Genomic DNA, 23,499 nt, shown 5'->3' with positions numbered 1-23,499 from the left:
GCAATTCGAGTTAAGAGACTACGAAGGGTGAGCAGAGAGGGGAGAGAAGACAATTGGTTGTATTTCTTGCAGGTAGAAAGACAGGACTTGGAAAGGGATTTGAGGTACGAAAGGGCAATAGCTTCACAGACAAGTTCAGAGCGTACATAAAATGGCAGAATCACAGAAAGTGTGGAAGTACTAACAACTGGCTAATTAAGCTATATGTTATTTGGGGTACTATATAAATAATCTTATATAACACAGTCACAGCAGTTTCCATTCTGTTTCCTTGTCCTCTGGGCCTAATTCCAGCTGAGAAGTGCCTGGAGCATACCACAGGTCCTTTGGAGTAGGCTCTTATTTATTATTACCTTATAACATTGCTCAAGTGTATTGCAGTAAATAATTTACTAGTGCTAGGACTTAGGTGGATTACATTTAATAAGGCAATAACTTCTGTTCTGAAAGTGCAGTTGCTGTGGATGACCTCAATAGATAGGGTGAAGGAGGTCACAGGGTAACGTAATACTGTAACTTCACAGAACACCAAGTATTGTTTTATGCCTTCAAATGCATCAACATTGTGCAAAAGAAAAGACTGGACGAACAATCTCAATTGTGTAATGCAGTGTTGGGGTATTATTTTTGTAAAGCAGCAGGAGCAGCTGGTAAGTACTAATGAAACAGAATTGAATTGAAAATTGTATCATTTCTCTGGCTTGGCATTAAGGAAGCGTCGTGGCCTTTGTGGTACAAAGGGTGGACATTCAGTTGCACGCTCAGCTTCAGTGAGTGAGCTCAATAGAAACTGGGTATCACATTAAAAACAGACCAGCATTTTCTAGCGAAATAGTGTACATTTATCAGTAAAGGATACACATGCAGAAATTGGAATGAATCTCTCCAAGAAGCATTTACGGGTGATGCAAGTTTCTTGAATTGCTGATAGATGGTATCCCAGGGGCAAGGATCTAGGAAAATGTGTGCTGCTTCTCATCGTCATCTTTTCTTTGGACAGAATACCAGCATACAATATTGGTTCTTGTTGTTCAAAGTCAGCAACTTCTCCATTTATCCAGTAACGGTAACTAAAACCATCTGAAAACCGGTTAGTGGCTAGCTGACTAGAACATGTCACGCTGGTAAACACATGGGGCCAAATACCTCGGCTGTGATTGTCCAGATCTGTGGAAATATGCCTGGATTTGCTTCCACATACAAAGCAGAATCTTCAGAGATGTCTAGGTTGCAGTAAAAATGCCTGGTTACCGAGGTGACACTTGGTCCTGCTCCTTAAGTCATTGCTTTATCTTGACGTTTGCAGCTGAAGGTGCAAACTGAGAGCCAGCCGAGGAGCCGCAAATTTGCTTTTCACTGAGCAAAGAACCTCGGATCAGGCAGATCGTTTTCTAACTGATGTCACTTTGTCCAATCCTTGTACTCTTAGCAATTTCCAAATAGCTTATCTATCAAAATTGCAATAACTAGAGACACGTCTGTGGTTAAGTGGCTAGTGTAAACTCAAGATCAAAGAAATGTACCACCTCACATACCTGTTTACATTTAGGAAGATTTAAGTTGGAGTTCTCTGTTGATACTAAAAGCTGGGAAGGTCACTGTGTCACTTGTAAAAGTTTGACCCGTGTGCATTAAAGTAAAATATGATCGTTTTCACAAAAAAGTAACAGAAAGTCTCAAAGTCCAATTCTGCTGATCTTAGTAATATATCAAAAGTTGCATTAGCTTATGAACATTTCTGGCAGTGGAAGAGGATATAAAAATGATCTATTGAATACAGGCAGTTTTTATTCTCATGAAGTCAGTCTCAGGCTTACGTGAAAATCTCATTTCCATAGCAAGCTCAAGTCTTCTGAAACTGCTGGATTTTATTCCAAGCCCAGCATTTTCAGAATAGCTACGCAGACTGAGCTAAATTAAACTAACTCGGCAAAAGCATGTAGCGAAAGCAGTTAAAAGATGAAAACATGCTGTCAAGTTAAGTGATCTGAATGTTTAAAGAAGTAAGATACATTTTAAAAAAGGGGGGGGGGGGGAAGTAGAGATTTAACATAAACTGAAGCTAAGGTATTGTTTAGCTAATTGGTCGCATGTTAAATAGCAGTGTAAGAAGGGTGGGGTACAGTTGTAATCTGAGCAACATTCAGATCCAGTAGTAAGATTTCCTCTTATTCTGGGATATTAATCTTCACTAATTACTGAGGACTCTTGTTTTTTCAGGTGCAATTGCTGGAATCGTGGATCAGCCAATGCAGAATTTTCAGCGAGTATCTGAGGCCCAAGCTTCAGCTGGGCATAAAGCCAGAGGGGTCATCTCGGGTGTGGGGAAAGGAATCATGGGCGTCTTCACAAAGCCTATCGGAGGGGCAGCTGAGCTCGTCTCCCAGACAGGTTACGGTGAGTTTCTCTATTTCCAGCATCTCCATTTAAATTGTAAAATGCTCTTCAGATACAACCTGCTGTGTCTTTCTTGTTCGGCTCAGTAGCCGTGTGACTTAGAGAAAGATTTAGAAATGTCATGACCAAATAGTTAAATAAATGTTGTGCTGGTTTTCTTAAAAGCCATCATGTTGTGCTTCTCTCTTGTGTTACCGATCAGCACTGTACAGCCACAGAAACATGGAATGCAGAAAGCATGAAGTAATTCTTGGAATACAGTAGAATTAGTTTCAGAAACATATGTGCTTACAAAAGAGTTTTTTTAACGTAAAAGTATTAGAGCAACGCTCTGTCCAATTAGAGCGTTATTTTGAGATTGCTTTGTTATGGCAAGGAAAGAATTGTGCTATCTCTACACAAAGAGACAGTTATGTTCCTGGGAGAAAGAAGTGACTCATGTAGTGGGAGCATCATCCCCTTTAAACTGGGGAGCTGTGAGAACACAGTCCCGTTTTTGGATACACGGGCAACCTTTTAACAACCAGGGGTGGGTTTTCCAGCTAGGCTGAGCACTTAGTGGCAGTGGTGGTGAATCCTTTCAGATCGATATGAATGCTTCTCGATGACCAAAAACTGTAAAATATAAAAATAAAAATAGACTAGTTTCTTTGCTTCTAGTGTCAATCAAAGCTGTTGGTCTGGATATTTAAAAGAGGGGAGGGGAGTCAGGGAAGGAAAGCAGGGAGACCTGTTGATACAAGGACAGCGTGTCAATAATTTTGCTTCACTAATTAAAGCAGACAAATCTTGAAGATTGAAGCCTTTAATCACTAACAATATTTACGTTTGTGATCTGTTGATTAGAATGCAAGTAGTTCTCCTAGGGCTTAAGTTTAGGATATTGTTTCTGTGCTTCCCATTAAATTCAGAACTCATTCCTTGAAGCAGTCTATTTAAATAAATAATGAAACATTTAATTATTACAGTTCTTTCAAGTTACCTTCATCTCGTTTGCAGGAGTGTAAATAATAACTGTTCTCCTGAATTACGCATCCCATAGGTGTAAAACCCATATTGGTAAAATCAGAAACTTGTGTCTGTCGTCGGCTACCTGTGTGTTGTTTTTGCTGCCCGTGTCATTATTCTTTCTAGATTTAATTCTGCTGCAGTCTTTATCAAGGAACTTGTAAAGTAGAGCGACACTTCTTCATTGCAGATACTGTATACAAGACATCATGTTTTCCGCGAGCATGTGACAAAAAGGGTTAGCCAGGAAAAAACATAAAAACTGTATCAGTAATAGCTGACAGTGCGTGAGAGGAAAACACACAAGAGTTCAAGTAACTCTTACCCACAACTGGATTGGAAGTGGGACCATGCCTCTTGGGGGGGGACCGAGGGGTGGGGGACCACACAGAAATAAACACATGTTCTCTCTTTCTCCATCTGTAAATAACATTTTCACTCACATAATGCTGAGAACCTCGGTAAGCCAACTGTTACAACTGGGATGCTGCTTTTAAGTATTACCATCAACATGTGTGCTAAAAATTAAAGCTATTTTTTCAGCGCTGATGTTTTGTTTAAGTTATTATCCATTGTGTAAAAAGGAATCTAAGTTATTGACACCCTTATGCAAAAATGCCTTTTGCTTCAATGGAATGCCTAATTAGACAAAAGAAAATGTCTTTATTTATTTAAAGAGTAACTTTACACCAAACTGCACAACACTAGTGCTTGCTGTGTAACCTACTTCCTGTCTGTCTCGTAAAAATTTTTCAAACTACTTAATTTGTGGATTTTTTGCAGCCCACTCACTCTTTCTGGTGATTATACCTCATCTTTAAAAGTTTACAAGCCATCTGAAAGCATACATACTGTATCATCTTCAGCTTTGGATAGTCTATTTAGAAACCTGTTTAACTGCTTCTTGTAGTCTCCATTCTGTGCTGGCACTAAGAAGAATTCACAATAAACCAGATGCCCCGGGAGATCTCATAAATGTATATGGATTTGTGTTTAACAGCTGGATTAAGTAACTGAACATTTAAATACAGTATCTAGGCAAACTTGCCTTCTAATTTGTACCAATTGTGACACGTATATGGAAGTATTTTAATATTAAGCAAGAAGGTTAAAAACGGTCTTGATTTTTTCTACATAAATCTTAAGCGATGCGTCCGATCTAACTCTAAGATGATGGCTCTCAGGAGTATTATGTTTCTCCTGATTGCAAGTGTATGGCTGATTCTGAGAACATGCAGTGGGGTTTTTTTTGTTTCTTGCTAATGCAAGATCACTGGGGTTAAGTGCACAACTCTTGCATTGTAATATTTAATGAATTATCTTGACTATAGCTTCCAAAGATGTGACATCATTTTGGATCTGCACTATTTTATGAACTGCTCTAAACAGATGACATCACTGCAACATGTAACTGTGTTGTAGAAAACAACTACTAAGAAACTTAAATTCTCTTACCACAGGTATTTTGCACGGAGCTGGACTTTCTCAGCTTCCCAAGCAGCGCTGTCATCCAAATGATCAACACGTTGAGCAGGCTCCAAATAGCCACGTCAAATATGTCTGGTAAAATTATTTAGACACTTGCTCATTTTTACATGCACATTGTTTATTAATAGGTTCTGGCCTTTGGTCAAGTTAACAGGCTGCTTCCCTAGGAAAGGCTGAGTTATGGCAGTTTGTTTGGGAACATTAAACACAAAGGTAGTGCATAGAAACCCAATCTGCAAATGATGGGCTGCTGATCTGCTTCCAGCTTTGGAACTACAGAGCTGATCTTTATTTAGTGGCATTCAGTGAGTTCTTACTTATTTATCGTTGCACGAAGCCCAAGAAAAATACTGCACATCTCCAGAAACAGCTGTTAGTGAAGATAGCTTTATTTTCTGCACTGAATTTGTAAGCCATTTCTCAGGGTAATTTTTCTATTAGGATGGGAAATAGGCTGACCTAGTACAGTTATTAGGCCAATTTTGCAGTGAATGATTAAGAAGTTTTGATAAGTAACAGTTTCACATTCATTCTCTAAATCTTAAGTCTTACATCTTTCAGTAATGGAGATTTGAAATATACTCCCTGGCTTAGTTTGTATTTGTACGTGATAGCTACAGGCTTAAGTAAAAACATGAGCAATCAAAAGAAGTCAATCCAACACATAACACTGACTACTTTTCTTCTTCTTCTATTTTTCCTTTTCTTTTTTTCTTTTCTTTCCTTTTTTTTTTTTTTTTCCTTGATAATGCAGGAAAATGCTGCAATCTCTAGGAAGGCCGGAGGTCCATATGGCCTTAGATGTCATGATTGTAAGTGGATCAGGCCAGCAGCATGAAGGCTGCTTGCTGCTTACCTCAGAGGTGCTCTTTGTGGTCAGCATCAGTGAAGACACGCAGCAGCAGGCATTCCCCGTGACTGAAATCGACTGTCTGGAAGACGATCTACAAAAAGACCTGCTGAAGGTGCAGCTAAAGCAACAGAGAGTGCCTTCTGATTTGGAGGTAAAGACTTGAGTATGATTTTCATTTGAAGATAACATTACACTGATGATGATGCTTTTGGCAACAGGCGTACTCACCTTTGGGTAGGGAGACCTGTCTTCTTGAACCTCACAGCTGACGGTGTCGCCCTTTGGGTGAAAGGGACATGTCTCCTCCCTTCTGTCCTTTTATTGATCATGACCCTTCGTATCTGTGACAGCAGTTTTCTGAGGGGAAGAAGTAGAGGAAGTCTGGGTTGTCGGTAGGCATCACCTCTTCTCTGAAGAGATTCTCATCTCTTCACTACACGTGCGTGAGGTGTTCGCTGTTTGGCAAGTCAGCGTTGCTGCCTGTGCCTACAAAGTCACAGTGAGAACAGTTCCTTTGATTCTGCTGTGAATTCTGGTTTAACAGTTCAGTGGTGCTGATGCGTGCTGCTTTCGGTGTCTTTCTTACCTTGCCACTTCTGATGCAGTGGTTTGCTCGGCTGCTAGCTGTATCTAGCTTAGATCTTCTGTATGCTGGCTTAGATCTTCCTGCTTCTGCAAAAGCTAACTTTAAAATGGATCAGTGCTTTTGCTGAGATTGGATGCACCGGGTGTTCGCCAGTAAGAGCATAAAACCTTCATCTTCATCTTGAAAGATCTCTAAGCCATTTGAATACTGAGGTTTTGGATGAATTATCTTCTTTTAATGGTAGAAGAATGTTATATTTCTACACTTTTGGGAAATAATGTTTTTATTGTATTAAATTCTTAAGTGGAGTCATATGAGAGATCATTTCAAGAACGAACATGCGTGTCCCGGTTGTTTTGTTTATAAAAGTGCGTCAGGTAGTTCGTAGACTGCTATACCAGAAATTCATCCGTTTCAAATATAAGAAAAGAACATGTAAAAGCCCGTGAAGTGTGCCAAAACGTAGGGGAGGCTTCAGCACCTTCAGTAAATTCCTAACTTTACTGAAGTCACTGAGGAGTTTTGCCGTTGATTCCAGCATACCAAGGACTTCATCTGTGTCTTGACGGCACTTGGATTTTTCTGTGAAAGCTTTCTTTTAGTGCTGAATTCTCTATTTACATTTATTGTCTTTCCACTAACCTCAGTTTCACAGCGCACTGTTGACTGAAGTTGCCTTCTCTCACCACAGAGCTACATGAGGCATTACTTAAATTTTGATGCAAGTGGGCAAAGCTGAGCTTTTTTATTCCTGAGTGCTGAGTGCTTGCTGGAGGCGCACATCAGACTGAATCCAGACTATCCTGCTCAGTCCAGAGCTACTGTCCTGGAGGGAAGAGGAAGATAATTTGTTCTCCCTAAGGCATTTGATGCACTCAACCCATCCTAACCCTGATTTTAACACCAGCCCAGACCTTTTTTCATTAGGCTGCAGTGCGATGGCTCTTGTCTCTGTATCTGGCTATCCACGGGTAAGGAGCGGGCTGCTGCTCTGGGGGGAGGGCTGCTTGCCCAAAGGCTGCTGCAAGAAGGTGATGAGGCAGAGGTGCTGCCTGTCTGGAAGAAGAGAAGGGAAGGGACAGGGAGCCTAATTCTAGTCCCCACTGCTGCTGCAGCTGAGAATGTGCAGGATTTCTGGGCAAGTGGCTCCCGTACACGCAAAGCCCAACCCTACGTGGCAGGTGCGGAGTCCAGCGTTCCCACATACACTTTTTGGTACATGCCGTAAATGTGACCTGCTTTGGAGGTGCTGGACCAAATAACATGGTTGTTTCTGGAGTTCTGGATAGAAATATGGGAGTTCTACTCCGGTGGCATAGCAGTGCCAGGAGCTGTAAGCCTTGAGCCACTCCACCTCGGTACAGAATCTCTTTTGCTGATGCCAGCTCTTGAGAACACAGTGAAAATCTATGGCATGATAAAAGCGGTGAGGAGTGCCTGTGCCCCAGGTGGAGCAAAGTCAGTGACGGCAACACAGCAAAAGCTGAGCGATGTTGTACAAAACAGACCTGGCAAAATATTCCTTCAGAATGCAGGTGCTGATGCTGAAAATTTGTGTGAAAATTTAAAGAAATGTGTGATAAGGAGGAGCAGTTAAAAGTAAGGCAGACAAGAGTAAGCAAGTTTAATGGTTTTTTTATGCTAAGGCACCTACACAATACAAGATTACAAAAGCTTCATAAAGTTTTTGTAATTACTGGGACTTAAGTAATATTCTTTTGCAAGTGATGTTTATTAGTTTTTTGCCTTGCTGGATTGGGAAATTTCATACTTAGTGACTTCCTTTCTGCAGCTGAGCACGTCAGTTGTGTGGTGCTTGGGGTGCTTTGTGGTACAAAGGGTGGACATTCAGTTGCACGCTCAGCTTCAGTGAGTGAGCTCAATAGAAACTGGGTATCACATTAAAAACAGACCAGCATTTTACTAGCGAAATAGTGTACATTTATCAGTAAAGGATACACATACAGAAATTGGAATGAATTTCTTCAAGAAGCGTTTACGGGTGATGCAAGCGGGCACCGGTGCTGGTGGGAGCCAGAGCCTCCCCTTCGGCTCCCCAACAAGAGCTGCTAAAAACTCTGAACGTGATGAAGGAAAGGAACCTTAGGAGCAGCAGCTGTGACTTGCAGGGGAGCTGCCTCAGGCCTACACCTAAAGAGACACGACTCATAAACATTAGTGGCAGGCCACCTTGTTGCACTGAAGATGTCCTCAGCTGAGGTGCAGGCACATCTGTACGTGTACATTAGTAAAGATGGCCAGAATTTTTAGCTGGAAAATGCCCAGTCAGGTCAACCAAAATATTACAGAGAGTTTAGCAAAATAGAGGTAATGTTACCAAATGTAAATTATGTTTATTTTTCTGATCAATTAGTCAAAGATCCTAGAAGTAATACATCAAATTGAAACATTTTGTTTCAGCATTATAAAAATCCACTTTTTTGTCTTACTGCTCAGAAAAATAATTGCCAAAAGTTTTGTTTTAGCTCTGTCCGAAACAGTTTCTCCCCTTCCCTCTCCTCAGCTTCTTGGAACTGTTAGGAAACCAAACATGAGTTATTCTACAGCTGTAATCACCAGAGATATTATAGAGCATATTTTGACTCCTTCAGCAATAGGTTTGCCTGATGGTTTGTTCATCTCACAACATATAACTTAATCCATCTGGCTAGGAAGAGCCTGGATGGATTCTTGAAAACTCCAGCACTGACAACATTGTTATTGAAAGGGAAGCATTAATTGTACTTGGATCATCTTCCAAAGTAATTGAGACACTGCTTGCTTCCAGACACATCAAACTCAAAAGGCCTGCTCTTCCAGCTGTTCTTGGTGTAGCTCGTAACATCAAGATGACAGGAAAAAATTGAAGGACCCTGGAATCTCAGATATTCCAGAATTTCTTTGTGATGATCTGCAACAGGGTTTTCATGGTAGTGCTACATGTTATCATCTCTGGAGCTGAAAACCAGTCTCTGGATTTTATAAAACAGTGAAAAAAAACCTTAAAGAACCAAATCTTAGTCGGTGCGCACAAAGCAGCCCATCAGTGCCACGTACACATCTGGACTGCACAACAAAGGTGCTGGTAGCTACCATAGAGTCAGAATTGCTGAAGGCTTACTCTTTGTAAGCCGTAATGGGAGGTGTTTTAGGACAATTGTGGAGTTCTTAACCCAAAAGTATGGCCTCCTAGCATGAAAGGACATGGTATCTTTAAGATGCCTCTAGCAGGTGCATTAAGCAGCCCTTGATTAAGGTTTGATTCATTGAATGGTCTGGCTGTTAACATTGTAGTTGTTCAAAGCAGTGGGTTAAGACACTCAGTGACAGTTTTAGGTCCCATGTAGGAAAAAACGTACAATAACAGCAATTCCAAGTTTCTGTTGTCTTGGCAATATAAGCTAGACTGAAACTGGCTGGAGAAGCACATGGTTGCAGATGAAGTCATCTGGAAGCAGGCAGGGTCCCAGTTACTTTGGAAGACCATCCAAGTGCAGTTAATATTTCCTCCTGAATAATTAAGCTGTATCTGTGGGATATAGCCTGGGGCTGGATGACGAGTAGGTGGGTGAGATGCCAGCACCCTTTCCATCTCCTTTGATCACTTGGGTCCTTTGGTCAGTGTGGAGGCAGAGCTATAACCAGCGTCCCCTGGGTTTCCCTCCCTAGAAGCAGACATCAGGAAAAAGCGTGGAGCCACCTACGTGCAAGATTTACCCCATAACTTAAAATCTGGTTTACGTAGGTGGTACATTAACGTATTTCTCTCCTTTCGAGTGGCAAAACAGATTGACTGCTGAGGTTCTTTTTCTGTGCCACCAGACTGACGACACAGTAGAGACACCATTCTCTACTGTTAGCTCTGCTGCAGCAACCTGCCTTCTGCTTTTTTTCCCTCCCTTTAAGGTCATCCATGGAAACCATGCTCTCCTCTGCCTATTTCCTCATTTCTGTTGTTTCTAGGCATAGACCCCAACCTTGAGCTTCTAGGCTTGTTCATGCAGCCTGCTTTCTTCAGCATTTTTTGTGGTGGTGATTGAAAACAGGAGTGTTTCTACTTGCCGAGCAGCAAATCCATCTCCAAAGGCACAGTAAAAAACCAGAGGGGAATGTTTTGATGTGGGTGTGACATATGTCACTGTCTATCAATCATATTAATTCTTTCTTCAAATAAGCAGTGTTTTGTTTAAAATGAGCCTTGCAGTCCAGAGATGTGACAACATCTTGATCGTGAATGTTACATTGAATCCAATGGCACTCTTTCAAAATATCATCACAGGTAGTGAGGCGTGTGTAGAAGTCCCTGAAAGACAGTCAGAAGAGAGCAGTCTTTGAATCCGCAGAGCAACGTCAGACAAGCAAAGACATTTTAAACCCTGCAAAAATGAAACCGGTCGGCAGTTCTCCAAGTGTAGACAAGGAAGCCTCAGAGCCTAGCCCTAGGACAGCTTCTGCCGTTTCGTTCATTGTCATATTTTGGAAATAACTTCTATTTTGAATGACTTTGCTAGTGATATCACTTGTAGCATCCATGGTGGCATTCCTGAGATGCGTCTTTTTGACTCCATGCAGCTAGCTGCATGCCTGCCTTCTCAAGCAAGACATAGTCATCTTCAATTTCTTCTTCAGATAAAGGGCACAGCAGAGTGATCTTCCAAAGCCAGATTTGCCCATGGCTTTTCATCTAATAACCTTATCTGGTTAGAACCGTATGGTAGATGCCACCTTTCTGTTGACCGTTACTTGTTTTACTGTATTTTTTTCCACTAGAGGTAGGTTACTTCATCGCTTTAAGCTCTTGCCTAGAGCCTTGAACCTCTACATATTTCAGCCTGTAAAGAGGCATTTGTTCAGAGGAGTCCTTCCAACTCATGGTGGTGGAAAAGGCAGTTTGTGTAGACACCTTAATTTTTTCTCCAAAAACCACACACCCAAACCATCTTTAGTTTATGTTTTAAACAAAAAAATATTTTGTTTTAAAAAAATGCAGTTGTGTGTGTCCTCTGACCCAGAATAGCTTTTTTGGTTACCAGAAGCACAAGGATATATCCTGTCATAGAACATTCACCTGGAAGTAGCTTCTAGTCTTTATTTTAAATCAAATACATTAAGGACTTAACTGCCCAGATACAGCTATGGGCTCTCTTTAATCTTATTTTGTGAGAAAATGTTTTTGCTAATTAGAATAGCTAACTGATGAGCACAGCCAAGAGCTACTGGCATTTTTCTAAAAGGGTTTCAGATGCTTTTCCTGTCTACAAAGAAGTGATCTGTTGTAAAGACCTACTTTTGACCAAGGTGTCCAGTCCTGAAATCCTGAAGAGATACTGCTTAGATTTTCTATGGCAGAGTGAAGAGCTTCTCAGAAGTGTCCAAAAGAGCAAGGGAGAGGACTAATCGACCAAGCATTAAACTATGGGAGATCGCTGTTTATTGAAACGGCCGTTAAAACTATTGTAAGAAAGATCCCGGGGGGGGGGGGAGATTTTTAACTACAGAAAGTAATGTGGAAGTTACTTCTACCTTACTACCAAATTCCATTACAGTCAGTTACTCAGTAACTATTTTATCTTCTCCGATTTCAGGCAGATGGAGCTAGAGAGAGACTATCAGAACAGCAGTACAACCGCCTTGTGGACTATGTCACAAAGACATCTTACCACGTCGCTCCCAGCACCTCCACAGTGCCAGCGTTGCAAACTGTGGCTACGGAACACCTTCCAACCATAACAAAAACGTATCAGTATGTAGTTGATCCAAATTTTGCCCAAGTATTCATTAGCAAATTCACCATGGTGAAAAATAAAGCCTTGAGGAAAGGATTTAATTAATAATTATTTGTGGTGAGTATAGTAATACCGTTTTGAAAGTAATGCTTTCTTTGCAGTAACCTACATCAAGTCGAGATGCATATAATTCTTGAGGAAGTAGGAGATGATAACAAAGCCCAAGAGCTTTTCTAATCTTGACAACATTCCTGCATTCCAGCCAAAATACTAGTGCTGGAAGGAAAGTGTTCTAGCAAATGAATACAGTGAAAAGGAACAGCCTTGGACTATAGCTCAGTCAAAATCCTTTTTCTTTTCAATAACCAAAAATCAGAGAGTAAGGAAAAATTGCATGCAGACATTTTCACCACACACGCAAAATGCGCATCAATACCTACTATATCATATTTAAGGATCTGCTAGTTTCTGTTATAAAACAGGTTTATAACTCAGCTGTAAAAACTTGCTCAGGCTGAGCCTTTCCCCCCACAGACACGCTCCCCCCCAACACGTACATCCTGAGGCAAAACATTTTCCCCCACTAAATCTGAAAAACCCACTTGTGGCTGTTTTAAGTTACTAGTGACAGCTGGGGTTTAGCACCACTTTAACCTTAAAATAGCTTCTTTATTTGACTGAAGTTTTGCAGGACATTAGTCCTTCATGTAAACTAGTGCCTTTGTGTGGTTTGGAGAACAAAACATGAACTACAATGTGAATTTATTTTTAAAACTGTCTGTATACAGAAACTTTATTTTATCCACCATCAAATTTTCAGAAGGATGTTCAATGTATATATGACATTGTACATTGTCTGGTCATTAGCTGGAAGCCAGTAACATGCAGTTGAAAAATTTAAGAAACAGAGCTTAGTCTCCTTAAAAACCTACCAAAAATCTATGAGCTCAATGTAACGTAGCTGGGCGGGTGCCAAGTATAGCCTGCTGATCTGTTACCACCGCACAGTATGTGGTCACTTAAGCCCTAATTCACTTTATGCTTATCATCTTTGAACAGATAAACCCAGGGATATTTAAAAACGTGGCCTTTCAAATAAGTGCTAAGCAAAATGAGGTGGGGTTTGGTGGTTTTTTTCAAGTTAATTGAAAAGCCTGGACCCACGGGCACCAATTATATTAATAGTTAATGATGCCAACACAATACGCTTATGAATATAATGTTAAACACATCAAGACACAGAGAAAGCTTATTTGTCTTATTTTTCAGATGTTTTAGTTTGTAGTAGACAAGAAATTACTGTCTCTGGGGAGTTAAGACTACTTTATAAACCAAACGTGGCTATGGCAGTTTTGTTTTAAGAAACAAAAGCTTACCTGGTTTTCAACTATGCGTGTTACTTTTCTCCCCTTTTCCATGTACTTACGGACACGAGTTTTGTCTGGGGAATCCTGAACATGGTTGGAATAGGTGACAAGAACTGGAATAAAGTCTGATCATCATTTGGAGCAGATACATATGCTTTCTAGTTAGTAACTTCTATGCATACTTGATATGACCAAATGCACAGTAAATAAGAATGTAGTAACCGCAATGTTTTTCTTGTGAGTTTGGTTTTGTTAAATGGTATTTCTAAAAGCTGTGTCTCTTGTGTACTGAAAATACAGAAGCCTGGGATTGCACTGTCCTTTTCCGACTGTGAAATAAGCCCATCCGTTATCAACATTTCATAGAGTGATTTAATAACTTAGTCACCGTTTAAATTAACACTATTTAAAAAAAATGTATATGTATATACACAAACATGCTTCATTCCTGAATATTTTATGGAAATAGTTTAATAGTTATAATTTTGCATATTGGTGGATAAATTGTAATATAATGGAATTGTTTAAAGATAATAAAGCTATTCCTGTAATACTTGGTTTTGTGAGCTATTTGGTCATTCGGTTACAAGAGAATCAACAGGTCCCCATGTACAACAGCAAGACAGATGTACAGGTGATGCAGACCCCATGACACTCCAGTTGTTCACTGGACTTTTGTCGTGTACCAGAAAATGCAATAGATCACGGCACCACTTTGGAAGTAAAAACTGATGATCAGCTTGCTGAGAAGTTTTAGTCACAAAAGCATAACTGAACAAAACAGCACTCTAGTCACCATTTGAATTAAGACTAATCTGTTCGTTATATATGTAGTACACAAACCAGCCAAGAGGATGCAAACATACCCGTAAAAAATGCGGGAAGGCAGCAGTTTAATTTCTAAAACTTTGTAGACTGCAGCCATTGTTTGAGATACATTTGTGTTTTTCCTGAATTATATTCTCCTGAAATAAACACTTGCTTAAATTACACTCTTCTTCAGTGAATTAAGCTAGCATCTTTACTGCATTAGGCAGGTTCTTTCTCCCCCTTCTGACCACATGTATGGAAACAGTGTGGAGACGGCACATAAATCAGCCTCTCCTACATATGAGCTGTGTGAACTATGAAAACAAAGTTGTCCAAAGAGCAGCTGCCTGTACTTAGCTGCTGAGGCACTCCAATGCGTACTCTTAAAACATGCCTACGCTCATAATGCTCTTTAGACCTGGAGAGCTCGCAACTTCAGATCTGTCTTTTTAGTTTGCTTCCAGAACAATCAATCATTCCTCAAACACTCGAGAATAAAGCCAGCCAGCCAAAAATTTGAAGGCATAGTCAAGCTTATGCACAGCAAAACCTTTCCCAAAGTAGTTTAGGTCAAACAATTCTTTTTTATATAGCATTTCATACATAAATACAGCAAAAAACCTTTACAGAGGGTAGGGATGGTCTCAGAGCAGACAAGCATGTTTTTCAGCTCCACATCGCTTACAAACAGCACGCCAGACCCTATCACAAGCAGCTGATGAGGGTCTCACACACAGCGGTCTTCTTTTTGTACTATGCCAAGTCCCACTCCCAATTGTTTGTAAAATGGAATTAACTGAACTCTTGCTGGCCAAGGCAGAAAAAGAAAAGAAGGAGAGAAAATAAAAAAAGGAAAATTAGGAAACTGGATGGGTTGGTACCCATTTCAGACAAGGGTTAGCCCTTCTGCCTACTACGTTAGGTACCCAGCATCGCCCTCCCTGCCCACTGCAAAGGAGAGCAAGCTACGGGCTGGCTGGCATTGCCCACCGAAGGGAAGCACTTGCTTTGCATCCTTTGTGAAACCGTAACACACACAACAAGCAACAATTACAACCCGCAGACTCTCAAAAGCACAGATGAAAAGAAAAGCGAAAGACATCTTTGCCATATGGTTAAAAAAAGCTATCGTCACTCACAAAACTCATTTCTTTAAATCATTATGGGCTGGTAATTGAAGGAACACAGACTACAACAATACCTGCTCTCTGCTATAGCAGTTCAGAAGAAACTTAGAATTAAAGTAATTCATAGCAACTGGGAAGAATGTAAGGGGGCTAGAGCTGCGAGAGAAGTCAGGTCTATTAGCCTGCACACCTAGCAGTAGCAAGTCTCCTTGCCCCTGAAGCTGTCAGTATGACTGACGACCCCTGGCTATTTAAACCTGCAGACAAGCCTGAGAAAAAGCTGGTCAGCGCTTAATGACGTACAGTGTTTATACTGTACATTGGGAAGATAAACAGGTATCATTTGCTATCGTTAAGCTCTGGTTTACATTTATAGGAGCAGGAATATTTTGCTTACTAGATGGTTTCCCCTGCACCTCTATTGAATTCCTTCTTCGCTTCAAGGAAACACTGCCTATATGGAAAGTTTAGAGACAATCCCACGTTGTGCTGTAATAGTGTTCTGGATCAAATGCATTACTTCTTTGCACGCCCTGCATTAGTCCAAACGTTGCTCACGGATACCTATTAAGTGTTATCATTAATGAGCCATTTAAAATAGTAAGTTACTCCAAACAGCATTTGAACTGAAGACCTTCAAATACAACACAGATGGCGTAATTTGTCATGCTGCTTCATACCAGCCTTCCCTCCTTTTCACACAACCAGCCTGGGCTCCTCTCCTGGTACCCGCGTTCAGCAATCAAGAGCTACAGTCCTGGTACCGTCTTCAACCTGGGCAAGCGGCAATGTGCACGCTGCACTCTGAATGACGGGTCTCCTGGCAGAAGACAGAGCATCAGGTCTTGGACGACACAGCATGTAGCAGAGATCAAAACTATGCTTAGCTGACTACTTCCAGATATTAAAAAGATTGTACGTGTCTAAAAGCAGCACACAAAGATTTTTCATTACTGTAACACCCTAAAGTAAGTATTTCTTCTTTTTTTTGGTCTGGTTTTACCCTCTCTCCCCTTGTACATCAAATATATATGAACGTACCTGCAGTTCAGAGTCCATGTTCCAATCAAAGTAACATACCACGTATAAGAGCGGGCATTTGCAGTCTGTAGGTCTTGATGTTTGATGTAACAGTTCGCTGCTGTAAGAAGGCAATACAGTGATGGCAGTAGAAAAAGATAGGAAGGTTGGCTGGTATATTTCCAGAATTCCTATCCAAATTCTTTCGCCTCAAGGTCAGTTCACCTTGTGAAGCCAGAGGTAACACCAACCCTTCCAGAAATCCAGCCTCTCCCTTCCTGCAACAACGATCCTCTTGCAAATTCCCACCAGCAGCTGGGACAACCTAGCTGTAACTGCTTAGGGATATACTTGGTGATCAAATGTGGAATTTGGCCAAAACAGAGATGCAAATAATTCCTGGGGGAAAGAAAACTTGACTTGGTAATCTTGAGCAATTTATGAAGACTTACCACCACTCTTCCCAGCATCTGAGCATTTAAGCATTTCAACATTAAAGACGACAACTAAGCGCCACTGACATATGTATTTTATTTATTGAGTTACATTAGAGCATGCCATGCACCGAAGTGCGTTACACTTTACCATTCACTGAACAAATAAGGTTCGGTCATCAAGTCTCCTTAGACTGGAGGGGATCTGCAAGATGAAAAAAAGAAAAATACTAAGTTATGTTGGACAAACTTCACGCTCTAAGTAAACATATTAGTATGTATGAATGCAAAGCAATAGAGAGAAATGTTTATGTGGTGGTTTAGTCTAGAGGAATTCCCCCTGTTATTTCCTGATGCTTTAAGATTCACACACCCTTCATGTGGCAAACAGAAGTGAAACATGGAACAAATCAAGAGCTGGAACAATACTGCACAGCACATCAGATTCACTGTACATGCCACACTGATAACTGAATCAATCTTGCTAAGGGCCTGAAAGAGAAAGGAATGCAGCTTTCAGACAGGAGCCAGAGAGGAAACAAGTGGTGTAGGCAACCTACCAAGGAAGGAAGAAAACCAAATTCAAATTGCTTCTCCCCATTACCTTGAACACAATCCAAGACCAGCTCTGCTCCATGACAACAGTCTTGCAAGTGGTTAGCACCGAACTCTTAGCTTGCCCCTTTATTACTGAGCACACAGCAGAGGTACAATACTCCTTGAATTTACACTTGCACTTCGTTTCCATTACCAGTGTCACCACACAAAGGCCACGACAAGTAGATGAAACAGTGTAAATTCACCCTCAGGTACCAAGTTGCCCGCATGCCCAGCAGAAACAAACTCGTGGAGAATGCCAAGCTAACAAACACCCTAACCGAGGAATTCCCCTCCCTGCCTACCCTACCCTCTCCTTAATCTTCGGGCCAAGTACTGATTTTGGAATGAGTGTTCAATGACATTAAAACACTGTATTCACTGCCACGTACAGAATATATTCCAATAAAACAGGAGATGTAATGCATGCATGACTGCACCCTTTAGGTAACTATACCAAAAAAAGCATCAAATTCAACCTCCATCCAGCTTCCACAGCTAAGATCTAGACTACTGAGGCAAATGAAAATGTCTTCCATCTGTTCTGTGTACTTGTTCTTTTCAAAGTCTTTCCAGAACACTTGAAACACTGGCATTTTCTCCTTCTACTTAAGTATTCCTGTGCAGGCACTAAAAAAAGCCCACCTCTTTCTACTACTACGGAGTGAAAAATTTCAGTTGTTACATAAATAGGCTAAGGAGTAAGAAGCATCAGCAATTCAAACAAAATCACATTTAAAGATCTGTCTTTCACATTTTCTTTTGAGCTGGCGTAATTAAAGGATGGAATAGATGTTTAGGAAACATTTAATTTTAACAGGTGCACACAATGTGTAACTATTTTTTTTAAGCTGCAAATGAGAACATAAGTTAACCAAGAATGGAGCTCTATTTGCACTGAAAAAAATCCTGCTCATGATTCCAATTAAGTATTCAACATGCATCCTTGTTGACAGTGTTTGTTTCAAATGATTTTACCACCAGATGGTCTTTCAGAATACTCTGATGAAGGCCACCTGACTAAAGAATGCAATTCCAGTGTCTAAGAAAAGTTTGAAAGTGCCTATATATTAGCAATAGGACCAAACCAGAGGCAGAATTACCAAGATTAAAACCAGGTAAACTTGTAATTTCATTATTTTTGTTGCAGTCATAGCTAAAGAACAGAAGTTTCCCTCTCTCACAAAAAAAAAAAAAAAAAAAAAACACCACACCAAGAAACAGAGAAACTGCCATATTTTTTTTCTTTTTAAATTTGTTACAAGAGCTGGAGCTCTGCATTTTTTATGTAATTGTGTTATGCAGAAACCAGATAGTTATAGATAGTCACACAAGAGAATTAAGCATTAATAGTGTTAAGTACAAATCTTTTACTCAATCTTGCTTCTTTACACAAAGAGGCTGAGAAAATCCAGCTGGCCAGGATAATTAGAGCCACAGATTATCACAATAATGATCACAATATGAAAACATTCCAAAAGAATGAAAAAGCTATCATTCTAGATTAGTTTAAATTCATTTTAAGAGAAACAGAGAACTCGGTGTAAGAGATTTGGATCAAGAAAGGGGGAGGAATTCTTTATTGAGTTGTCTCATCATAAGCTTGTGCTGTTCAGTGGGTGTGCTTATTAATAACTACGACAAGGTTGAAATCAAAACTTTTTTCTCCTGTTGTTACGACAAGTAAGGGAGAACAAAGTTTGGTATTCTTCAAACAAAAGGCAGTGTTAAGTGTTAGGAAAACAGCATTGTGAACAAAGTTCAATTCAAGCTTAATTCAGCCTGGCAAAAATCTGAATATTAGTATACAGAACTGCACACCACTGCAATTTATATATATATTTATGTATGTATGTAAATATATTTCCCCTCATGACTAGTTATCTTCCTCCTCTCACTACTTCAAGAGACGAAAGGATATGTGCAAACAGTCTCTGTTTCTTACATTAAGATGCATGCTATGAGAGAGAAACAGCCTCTCCATTTTCTCATTCACTGTACCACCACAAGACATAAGCAGTAGATATAGATCGCCTGAAGCTAAGCAGTTCAAGATGTGACAGCATCAATGTAACAGTGGTATCAGGCAAGTCTTATAGTTCAGCTTTGTCTCCTCTGCATGGCTGCGTGAGGAGGGAAAGGCCTGGCATCACTCTGTGCAAGTCTCCTATATCACACAATTAAACAAGTTACCCAAAAGGTACTCAGGAACTTTCTACTCTGCCCTTACTCTTCACTCCCTAGTTCCCCTATTTCTTCAAGGTTTTATTACCCAGTGGTCTCTCAAAGGCAGTTTGGATCTTTTTTCTTTGGGAGCACCTTTCTATTTGATCAGAAAGGAAAAGCCTCCAAACAGAAGCACAGTGTTTCACTGAAACAAATTTACTCTTGTTCTAATGCAGAGTAGCTTACTACTAAGGTGCCTTACCATCATTTGGGTGGTGCAGACTCAAACACACCAGCTGCTCTCATGGCTTCAAAGTCCTTCATGGGGTCATAGTTTTTATAGAACTCCGCATAAGCTCGCTTTCGGGGTTCAGCAACTCCAAACTGGAAAGTAACGCAGAGAAAATTAAAGCTTGCAAAGCTTTACAAACACATTTTCTATCACTGCTATGATTTGTGTCAGTGGCTGTCACTCTTAAAATCCTTCAGCTCAAATTACTAACATATTACTTTGTTACTGTTGAAATCCACAGTTCAGGCTACCTGACCATTGGTCAGAAAAAACAATGTCTGAAGTAAAACCTTAAAAAGAAAGCCCATTACAAGACAGTACATCACTCCTTTAAGATCCAGAAACACTCCACCTATATTGACACTTAAGTGTCCAATGCCCTCCCTGCTAATAGTTTTAGATGTAAAAACATGCCGGTATGGCAATTTTTGTGCCTGCAGGCAGCTGCAAAATTGTAACTCCAGATGATATGGCATCCTAAAACAATGCATTACATTTCAGCTACACTGTAGGTCAACTACAGAAGTCTGGTAAAATTTTACAAGAGTGCTAAGCCACCCTTACAGCTCACCGACATAAAAAGACACAATCCTGACTCCTTAGATACTGAAGCGCAGGGGTATGCTCAAAAAGCCCCCCAAAATGTGCAGGAAAGTCCACGGTGGTTTTCTCCAACAGTTTCTAACATCTAACAAAGTAAATCACTACTTAGATCCATGTTACTTGTTTTAAATATTGTCTTCTGCCTTACTAGTGTATTAATATGGGGTGCCAAATAAGGTATAAATCCACAGATTGTTAATAAAATAATACTGTCAGTCTGACCACAGACAAACTTGCCTACCTCTTAACAGATGTGTTAAGTAATGTTGAGCTTTAACTGTGCAAGCTTATTGTTTCTGATAGACATTTGATCTCTGAGAAGTTTAAGTCCGCTGTGATGTTTCCGTGATGAACAGCCTGAAATTAACTTAATTGCTAGTCACTTTTATCAAAGGCTTCCTGAGTACTCAAATGCTGCAAATAGTATTAGAATGAGTCCAACGGACAAACCAAGATCCAGTTCTTCCACAGAAATTCAAACTCTGTTGCTTGCTTTGTGTATGAGATCCGAGAATTACTTAGTAAAGGTGCTCAAGAACAACTACCACTCTTTTATCAGAAGTGTCTTAAGGACCACAAAAAACAAACCCCAGTCTGTAAGTGGGCTTTTTTGGAAATGTAATGCTCCATTTCCACACAATACTTCAAAAGAGAGGCTAAAAGTACCATACTAGTCTTCCCCACACTAACATCTTCAGTGTGAAGGCTGGGTTTTCCTAAATGTTTATGAGCAACTTTTCTGGGATCAGTCTAGAGATAAAACAAAGACTTTTGACAACTCTCTCAAGCCTCAGATACTGTGACAGAGAGAAACACAGACTATCTAGAGTTAACATACATCAACCGTGCAAATGATCAAGAGCAGTCTAGGACTAGGACACTCGAGGTTAAGTTGTCACGAATTGCGTGATCTTCATCACAACAGCTTAAAGCATCAGGTTATTTGTATCGTTTCTTCAAATGAAGATTAGGAAGATTTATTTATGTTCTGGAAACATGCTTACAAAAATACACTGCTAAAGCTTTCTGATGAACAGCTCAACCACATCTCAACAAAAAAATATTATGAATTCTTAAAACACTCTAATGAGTCCAGTTTATAACTGAATGACTATGGGGCTCACCTTGTATAAAGCTGCACATCCCACAGACACAAAGAATGCCCCAAACAGGTGAAACTTCATCCGCCTGGCCAACAGGCGACGCATTTGTGGCTTAGGCAACAATGCAGACGACATGGTGATATTTCCTAGAAGAAAGGAGGAAAAAAAATAGAGAGGAAAAAAAGAGAATTGTGGGACAAGAAGCTCTACTTAAATAATTTTCTGTAACTCTATTCCAGAAAATTATGTTTTTTATATTGTGTAATAATAATCTTCACAACATAAGCAACAGCACTCCTCTATTTGACTTTTCAATGAGACGATTTAAGGGACAACATTCAAGGACAACCTATTTATGATGTGAATCTAAGTAAGTTTTAATACTCCTTACATCCAGTACTCACGGAATCAAGAGTGGCCTTTGCTTTTCATACTAAATCCTTCCCTCCCCGCAGGGGTCTACCATTTCAGGCCTGCTGTCCTGGTGTTTACCTCAGAAGACATTCAGAACATTGACGACCTTTTATTCATTTCTAAGGAAAAGCACATGCCTCTTGACCTGGTTTGGGTTGTTTTTTTTTTTCAAACTGCAAACCCTACTGCATTAAAGGATGTTTTTCTGTCGGGTAAGGTGTTACTGGGGCTGAAGCAGGCGGCTCTCTCTGAACAGAGGTTGAAGGCGCACCCAGGCGGGAGCAGTCCCGGACAGCGCTGCCCTCTGCGCCGCCTCCTGCGCCCACAGGGCCGCGCAGCAGGAGCGGAGACCTGGCGGCGGCCCAGCTGTCCCCAAGGGCCTTGGTCCCCACAGGCCTTGGAGCTGACCGCAGCCCGCTCTCCTCCCACGTTTAGGAGGAACCACCACCGACAGACCCCTCTCCGGCCACGGAGAAAGCTGCCGCAGCCAGGCTGAGCCGAGCCCCGCGCAGATCCTCCCTCACAGCAGGCGCGGCCGCCCCCTGCCCCCCAGCAGCGCGCCCGACGCAGCGCCCGTCCCCGCCGCCCTCAGGGACGCGCAGAGGTCACGGGCAGCCGCCGCGGGGCCGGGGCCGCGGCCGAGGAGAGCGGCGGCCGGCAGCCCCCGGGGTGGTGGGCAGCGGGGACCCGGCCGCAGAAGCAGGGAGCGGCAGCGCGGCCTCACCTCAGCGCGGGCCCACCAACGTCCTTCCGCCCCGCCGGCCAGGCGCCCTCCCCTCTGCGGCCCCGGCAGCCCGCATGCGCGGGAGGCGGCCGCCCGGGTACGGCGAGCGGCTCAGCCCAAACGCGGCAGCGCGCGCGGCGCGGGCCCCGTGTGGCGCGGAGCGGGAGTCAGCGAGGGGGGGGCGCCGCCGCCGCCGCCTGAAGGGCGCCCGGGCAGATGCTGCGGTGCCGGCCGGAGGGCTCAGCGGGGGCCCTGCCGCCGCCTCAGGCCCGCCGGGCACCGAGCGCCCCGCAGAGCAGAGGCGGGCGCGAGCAGCGCCCTCAGCTGAGGCGGCCGGGCCGAGCCGGGCGCCGCCGCCGCGCTCCCGCCCGCCGAGAGCCCCCCGGCCCTGCGGGCGCTCGCTGCCCGCCGCAAGCCCGGCAGGCCGGGCCCTCTGCCCTTGCCGCGCACGTCGGGCGCTTTCCCAGATTTTCAGAGCGGCCATCAAACCCAAACAGCCATAATACCAGAATACGTGAAATAATAACCTACACGGGTCACCAAGAGTGATTGGCCAAGCCCAGAAACAAGCCATCTGTAATCCTTTGTAGGTATCCCTCCACCGGCTTTCCTACCTTTCTTGGAAATGAGGTGCATGTGTGCTTTGCCCATGGCTTCCACCTAATCACCACCTGCATGTGGTATTGTCGTTTTTATTCCTGGGGACCCTCAGTGGGATTTACACTAAATGCTATAAATTCCTGCCTTGAAAAAAATGAAGCCTCTCCTGTGCAGCAAGGTATTC

General features: G+C 41.9%; 2 protein-coding genes across 6 annotated transcripts in view; one reads left to right on the top strand and one right to left on the bottom strand.

The window, feature by feature from the left end:
• Nucleotides 1-13,978, top strand: part of VPS13B (vacuolar protein sorting 13 homolog B) — a 477,114-nt gene extending 463,136 nt beyond the window's left edge. For all 5 annotated transcript variants that reach the window (XM_056333224.1, XM_056333225.1, XM_056333222.1 and 2 more), the window contains 4 exons: nt 2,221-2,397; nt 4,866-4,968; nt 5,648-5,897; nt 11,918-13,978. In XM_056333224.1, coding sequence (XP_056189199.1) covers nt 2,221-2,397; nt 4,866-4,968; nt 5,648-5,897; nt 11,918-12,163 — 776 coding nt within the window. In that variant the 3' untranslated portion in view covers nt 12,164-13,978. The remainder of the gene's footprint in view (nt 1-2,220; nt 2,398-4,865; nt 4,969-5,647; nt 5,898-11,917) is intronic.
• A 2,916-nt stretch (nt 13,979-16,894) lies between these two features.
• LOC130146748 (cytochrome c oxidase subunit 6C) lies at nt 16,895-22,871 on the bottom strand. The gene is made up of 4 exons (XM_056333230.1): nt 22,716-22,871; nt 21,599-21,723; nt 19,842-19,963; nt 16,895-17,021 (listed from the first exon to the last, which is right to left on the bottom strand). The coding sequence occupies exons 2-3, from the start codon at nt 21,710-21,712 to the stop codon at nt 19,844-19,846; spliced, it is 234 nt and encodes a 77-aa protein (XP_056189205.1). The 5' UTR covers nt 21,713-21,723; nt 22,716-22,871; the 3' UTR covers nt 16,895-17,021; nt 19,842-19,843.
• Nucleotides 22,872-23,499: the final 628 nt, after the last annotated feature.

Source organism: Falco biarmicus, chromosome 3 (assembly GCF_023638135.1).
Source record: "Falco biarmicus isolate bFalBia1 chromosome 3, bFalBia1.pri, whole genome shotgun sequence".
NCBI lineage: Eukaryota > Metazoa > Chordata > Aves > Falconiformes > Falconidae > Falco > Falco biarmicus.
This window is presented reverse-complemented; position numbering and strand designations above follow the sequence as displayed.